This window comes from Chrysemys picta, chromosome 4 (genome assembly GCF_011386835.1).
Source record: "Chrysemys picta bellii isolate R12L10 chromosome 4, ASM1138683v2, whole genome shotgun sequence".
Taxonomy (NCBI): Eukaryota; Metazoa; Chordata; order Testudines; family Emydidae; genus Chrysemys; species Chrysemys picta.
In genome coordinates, this window is record NC_088794.1 from 72,684,508 (window position 1) to 72,692,154 (window position 7,647).

At 39.5% G+C, this 7,647-nt stretch overlaps 1 protein-coding gene across 1 annotated transcript; it reads right to left on the minus strand.

Annotated features, from left to right (window-relative positions):
• Positions 1-776: 776 nt before the first annotated feature.
• Positions 777-7,447, minus strand: FGF19 (fibroblast growth factor 19). Its single transcript, XM_005278739.4, has 3 exons — positions 7,014-7,447; positions 6,603-6,706; positions 777-2,615 (listed from the first exon to the last, which is right to left on the minus strand). The coding sequence occupies exons 1-3, from the start codon at positions 7,246-7,248 to the stop codon at positions 2,283-2,285; spliced, it is 672 nt and encodes a 223-aa protein (XP_005278796.1). The 5' UTR covers positions 7,249-7,447; the 3' UTR covers positions 777-2,282.
• Positions 7,448-7,647: the final 200 nt, after the last annotated feature.

A 7,647-nucleotide genomic window follows, 5' to 3' on the forward strand; every position in this document is an offset into this window, starting at 1 on the left:
GTGGTTCAAATCACAGCTTATACCAGCTTTGCCAGTCTACAATAAGGATTTCCAGCAGGGCAACTGCTCCAGTATGTGGCTGCTGGAAGAAAGGCAAATTATCAGTGTATACAAGTCCCTAAATTATTTATGGAAAGCCACTGCACACTTTTCAACAGTTTAGAAAGGATTTAAGGACACTACTGCAAAATTAAAGCAGGCAGAGCTTTATAAAATGCCCCTGAATCCATGCTCATGGGCATTTTTCTTTCTTTTCCTCATAAAAGGAGATATAGAATTTAAATTGGAGCTTCAGTAAGATGTTATGCCAGAGAACCAGAACTTGGGGCCTGACTCACTGAAATCAATGGGAATTAAGGGGATGGAGAGAGCTCAATATATCTCAGGATCAGCTACTTCGTGAACAGTCTCCTGGACTTTTTCCACAAGTACAGAATCTCCCCTCCTTGTTTTAGAATTGTATCTGGCCTGCCTTGCTTCTGTAAACTGTGTTAATCATTAAGATTACATTTAATTTGCAACAGAGACATTGTTGACATCCTGAAAGCAGCACTCTAATCCTGCCTGTACAGATTCCATTTCTAGCTCTGTCACTCACTGCATGAGTTTGGCCAAGTTGCTTTGTTTCTCTGTGTCTCAGTTTCTTCATCTACAAAATGGGGATAATAACACTTACCTACTTTACAAGGTGAAACTTAATCCAATAATGTTTATAAATCTCTTTGAAGTCTTTGAGTAAAAAGTGCCGCATAATTATTGAAACAGAGTCAGTTAAATTTTATGTTGGAAATGATTTTTTTAATTACAAATTTACACACTAAATTACTGACAACATCACAGAAAATTAAAAAAAAAAAGTTATATTTTCCTTACGATTTCATGATTACAAAACTTCACAAAATTTGTTAAAACTAAAAAAACCTTCATGAGTACATAAATAGAATTTTAAGTATAAATAACAGTAACAAAATAAACAGATGTATGTATTCAATAAATTAATTATAAATATTGCATTGGTAGTGAAGTGCTAGGTCAAGAAAATACTAACATTTCCAGTACAGTTTTCTGTATAGAAATACTTATTATAAATGAAACTTTGGAAATGGGTAATTTTCCTGGACCCCTTGTCTCACATTCCTTTTGTTGTTATTCTCTTGCGGGAATGCTAACATAGGAGATCAGGACTGAAAGCATCATATATACATTACAGGCCATAAACTACCGAGAATCACTCCACCACATCTCAAAGGCAGTATTTGCCCAGTTCTGCAACATTGAAGTCAATGGGTGCAGGATCAGGCCTATATGGTCTCGAAAGAACTGCTGATGCTTTAAAGGGAAAAATATAAAAACATATTGGGAAGCAATTTGACCTATACAACATTTATTTTCTGTCTTTTCTTTTAATTGCTATGGATATTTACATATAACAGGACTGTTATGACCTGAAAGGTAATCTGTTTCTACTGCTTGTTCCCTACCTGATGAACATAATTATGGATTCTGTACAATCCTCAATCAATACATAGAATTCCCACTAACATTAATGAGAATTCTACCTCAGACCAAGTATAATACAGGTCCCAAAGAATTCATCAGCAAACATAAGTGAGCCCACAAAGAATCAATGATCTGGTTTTCCAGCATGAGCCCTTAGCAATAATCAAAGAAGGGAAGAAAATGCATAATATACAAGCAGAATTGTTTCTCAATGCAATGTTTAAAATGGAAAGTTGTCCCAGAACATCAGCAGCAGTTTTTTAAGAGATAGATTGAACCCTAGTTCACAGGGTAATGTTTGTTAGGTTTTGTAATCATGTTTTATTACAAATGTTTGTCTTTGAAAGGCTATGAAGTGAAGAGGTCATTAACCTCCCTGTGAATGAAAAGCTTTTGCTGCATTTGCTCGTATCAGCAGGAATCTGAGGTGAGCATAAGTAATAATAAAGGGGTGGTGAAAAATGTTAGTGATCTTATCACCCCAGCCATCACCAGACGGAAGGAATTTCCGCACGTTGTGTATTTTTGTCAGAGGTGAACCAGTTAAGCAGTTGTTTAGATTATTTTTTTCTAAATGTGATATGAAAAAATGAATAGCTGGTTCTTAGAATGTAGCCTTAGAATGGTGCTACTATTTTACAAGTTTAGTACATTGCAAGAACAATGCTAGCACCATACCTTAAATGTTTACATATTCTACATATTACTACTGGAAAAGCTAAATAATATCCTGGTTCTGGTAATGTTTCTTTAAAACCATATTTAAAGTCAGGAGTATTTAGTTATTTCTGAAAGCTGGGGCTCTTCACTGGAGATATTTTAGAGGTGATTCCAAAGGGGTCCATGCTGTCAGTTTCAAGAGGTGAAGAGAATAGATCTGATTCAAAAGTATGACTATAATCACCATATTCCACAAAATCCATTGACTCTACAGGCACGGTGTTGATCATAGGTAAGAAGTGAGACAATGGAAGAAAGTCTTTCCCTTTGAATTGTTGTCTTTGTTTGGCACTACTTAAAGACACAGAGACTCCATATTTCTTTGATTTATATACATTGTAGCCGTCTGGGCGTATCTCCTCTTCAAAGGAGCAATCTTCTGTAGAATACCTGAGCTGAACAGTAAGGAGTGAAGACAATTACAGATATATTTATGACACTTATCAGATATGATATAAAGCTTGTATGTGTTTGACCCTACTCTCCTTGATGTGAGAGAGATTCAAGCCCTCCGTATTATACACAGAATTCATAACAATCTATGAGGACATTAAAAGTCAACATAGGCCTGATCCTCACTCCTTTGAAGTCACTGGGAGTCTTTCCTTTATTCTCAATGATCTTTATTCCATCTATTACCACACAGCTGCTACAGACTGCCCTATTTTGATTTTAGGGGAAAACTTTGATAATCTCTGGTAGATACCTCAGTTTTATAAATTATGATGAATGCTGACATTTTAATTATAACCACGATAGCTAAGGGCCCAATCCAGCAGTCCTAATGCATACAAAACTCAATATGAATCCCACGGGAGATTTGCCTGTGTGTATTTTTATAATAGATTGTATTAAAATAAAGAAAATTAATGAATAAAAACAACAATAAAATGGGCAAACTGCAAGTTTTTTCTCGTCATTTTATTAAAATGTCTAAAAATGTATTAGTACAGTATCTCTTTCTCATTAGGTATTAAACTTATCAAACAGTTCTACTGTGACACCCATAAAGATTCTATATAGGATAATATATTTTATAACCTGCCTAGCAATTTGTAGAATTCATCTTAGACATAGTTTATAATGTAGATATGGTATGTTGAGATTTTGTGTTATCTCAGACTTTTCCAGATCCTTTAAGTAATCACTATTTTCCTTACAACTCTGGTGTTATTTCTGGCTCAGTCATTTGAGGTGACTGAACTCTGGGCCAATACAGGAGAATTGCTGGTTATGTCTAGGTCTTTGATGATAAAAAAAAAGCAGTGTTCCTGAATGAACTCTCTACCTGTCAAAATATAACCCAGAGCACATTTGACTTCTTTTTTTCAGTTGTAAAAAAAATCAAGCTTTGTCAAATACCATCAACAATGTAGAATAGACTATTGTGTGTGCTATGGTTACCTTTTAAAAGTACTTTTAATGTTGAAGGAATAAAGCAAAAAAAATTTATTTTTCTCACAGATTAAGACTTGCAATATTTATCTCCATATATTCTATCTCAGAGAACTGGAAGGGACCTTAAAAGGTCATGGAGTCCAGTCCCCTGCCTTCACAGCAGGACCAAGTACTGTCCCTGACAGATTTTGCCCCAGATCCCTAAATGACCCCCTCAAGGATTGAGCTCTCAACCCTGGATTTAGCAGGCCAATGCTCAAACCACTGAGCTATCCCTTCCCCCAATCAAACTGGACATCATACATTTTGAATGAATGTATATCAGGACCAGATTGTGAACACCTTACTTCCACAAGTGGCCAAATTATTCACACAAGTAGTCTCACTGAAGTTAATCGAACTACTCATTGAATAAGGTACTAGTCAATGTCTGAAGGTACATCTACACTACAGGGGGGAGTCGATTTAAGATACGCAAATTCAGCTATGTGAATAGCGTAGCTGAATTCGACGTATCGCAGCCGATTTACCCCGCTGTGAGGACGGCGGCAAAATCGACTTCTGCGGCTTTCTGTCGACGGCGCTTACTCCCACCTCCGCTAGTGGAGTAAGAGCGTCGATTCGGGGATCGATTGTTGCGTCCCAACGGGACACGATAAATCGATCCCCGAGAGGTCGATTTCTACCCGCCGATTCAGGCGGGTAGTGTAGACCTAGGTATCATCTTGTAACTCACAGTAGGTCCTGCTTCTGTACCTCCCAGTCCATCCCAGCACACCAGCTCCCAACTCATGCTGAGTAGTACATTTCCCCATTCATTTCAATGGAATTACCTTCAGAGTAAGGTACTAACCAAAATGAGTAAGGGGAAGAGTACAAATTTCCCACTGGGCCCTGCACAGGCTACTAGGATGGTGGGTCTAGGTGCAGAGGAGTCAGAAGACATTATGCATCAATTGCTTCCCTGCGTCACTCTGGAGCAGGTGGGTTAGGAGTGGCCAGCACATTTTAGCCAATGTGGAAGTCCATAATTTGCTGGACTTCCTCTTCCATCCCTCAATACACACTCACACACATGGCATCTGGAGCAGAGTGGAAATAGGGAAAGGATATTGCATCTCGGAAGACAAATTTTCTCTGTGGGCCAAATTCTGCTCACCTTACTTGTATTATTACTGAAGTTAATGGGACTTCTCATTAGAGTAAGACATACAGGATTTGGACCAGTACATATACAGTTTGCATGGCTGTATTCTAATATCTGTCAAACATGTACCTATTCAGAATACTAATTAATATAATGAAGTATTGCTATAGTTCAATAAACAGTCATTCAATAAACAGTAAATTAAGGGCTGTTCATTTTTTTCTCAAAGATTATTACAATAATGCACAGTGCAACTACAAAGAGCCTGCTTCTGCTCCCAGGGAAATCAATGGGAAATCTCCCACTGACTTCAGTGGAAGGAGGATCCTATCTATAGTTATCAGTCACTGAGTATTTCAGTTTGGACATGCAATAAAAACTTCAAATTGACACTTTCCATACATGGTGGTTGGAGCCCAAAACCAGATCACCTCCCTCACCTTTTCAGTTTATTGAAGGTCTGACTTTAGACAATAAAAGCAAGGAAATTCAGGCTTGAAAGGCAAATTCTGCCCTAGATACTCAAGTAAAAATTGATCCTTTTCTCGTTAAAGCTCATGGATGTTTTGCCATTGGGCCCACTTCTTCTCCTGTTGAAATCAGTGGGAGTTTTGCTAAGGAAAGTAGGTTCAAGCCTTACATTTGCATTCTGGGGAAAATGCACCTTCCACCTATGCGACTCAGGTAGCTACAATGGAGTTACATGGCAATGAATTTGGACCTTTCTCATTAACTCATGCCTTTGAGGAGGTATTGCAGGGGTCTCACAAGAGCAGGACTGTATTTCTGACGTATCTAGCTGATATGCTGAAATACCTAGGCAAAAAGGCATGAGTTAACAACACCATGTCAGAGAATCGCTATAGTCCTCAGGCTCCCATAACCCTACAGGTGCACGGTTGATCACAAGTAAGAAGTGAGACAGTGGGAGAGAGTCCTTTCCTTTGAATTCTTGTTTCTGTTTGGCATGACTTAAAGAGATAGCAACCCCATATTTCTTTGATCTATACATATGGTAGCCATCTGGGCGTATCCCCTCTTCGAAGGAGCAATCTTCTGCAGAATACCTAAGCTGAACAGTAAGAAGATAATTACAAATATGCCTGTATCATTTACATTCCAATGTAATGAACATGTTTTCATTTGATTGCAGATAAATAGCCACATATCAAATAGGCATTATTGGGTCCTCTGTTCTATTTTAACTAAAAGTGGATAGAAAATTTTAAGAGGGAAAATGCAATAAAGAACGAAAATGGTCGATTGTCCTCCTTATTTTTATTTGTATTAGAAATTTTGGAAAGTTGCTTTCTCATTTAACGCTAAACTTAAATTTCTACTAATAAACACTACAGTTTCATTAGACACTAATAGGGACAAAAAGTAATTAGAGAGTAATGACAAAAAGTAAACAGCTCATAGTTCTGTCTACATTTTATCAACTCTTTATAGTAAAAGAACTCAACTATTTAATCTTACACATCATTTTAGTTTAGGAGGCTCTGAGACCTAGTAAAATGAAAACTTGCAGTAAACGCACCCTATTTATCTATTTATGTTGCCCAGTGTTATTTGTGTTATTGCCCAGTGTCACATCCATAAACTGCCTAGTTATACATTCTGATTTCCTTGCTCCTTCGCGGAAGTCAGACCCTTAATGAGCTGCTTGGTGGTGGAGCAAAGATGTGATCTGCTTAAGTTGGTTTATCTGGACGCTTCCAGATAAAATCATAACAAGCCTTGCGAGCGCGTGCAACCATTCCCCCATTTGCTATGGACTTTCCCATGCCGATTCAGTGTCCCCCCTCCAGCTCAGTCTCCCTCTCCTGTAACTTACGAGTCCATGCAGCTTCCCGTCTTCTTCCATGCAGAGGTACCGGGAACTGTGGACGCCCTTGATCGCCACCGTGCGAACTGCCACCGCCCTGATTTCCAGCAGACCTATGCAGCAAAACCAAAACAGCGTTCAGATGAGGGTGGAGAGGATCGCCGTCTCCAAGCCACACACACACCCTCACCCCACCGCCTCTCAGGGCTAAATTTCACAGGTAATCGGAGGTAAAACTCGTCCTGCTCCCTTCACAAAAGAGCCCTTACGGTCAGGTACCCAAGCGCACGCTTTCCTATTTCCAGGGCTATGGGAGAATGCAGCCTCATAAGCTCACTAAGGGAATCCAGGGCGTGGGGCTGCATTCCTTTAGCCGAGATCCTGTTAATAAGTAAGACGGCAGCTTTCCCTTATACTTACTGTGGGGACTCTGAATGCTGGTGCCATCCACTTTGCCATCACTGTTGATCCTCAGAAAGTAACTGAATAGACCATGTTTGCTGGCTGTGTATAGGTGCCTTAATCTAATAGGTTCCCCCCAGCCATAGTTCACATGTGGCCCTGCATCAGAGAAAGGCAGAGATCTGACGACCATTGCAAAACAGAGTCCAAGCAGAGCCAGGGACGTGCAAGGTTTGCACAGGCTCCTCCACATCTTTTCCAGGTTATTTCAATTGCAAGAGGACTCCACGCACACACCCCACACGCATACAGAGGCGCAAGTGCCACTAAAGAAAAGGCAGTGGCTTGGTGCTTTTTGAGCTAAATGCTTCGGGGATGTAGTAAATGCAAAGCCAATCCCCCTGCCTTTTTATAGGTCTCTGTTATCAGCCCAATCGATACGGCTAATTCCAATTCCAATATAGAGACTATTTCATAGAAGGAGTTAGTCAGAACAGTCACAACTCCCCCGCCCCCCAAGTATTGATTGGATGACATCATTTCACAGGGGACACCCTAGGGTGTTGTTTCCCTCCCCCCACTTTCCCTAAAAGCTTTATCCAGGGATCTTTCTCTTACTTGGAATCTAGTATTTCTTATGCCTAGCAAGAAG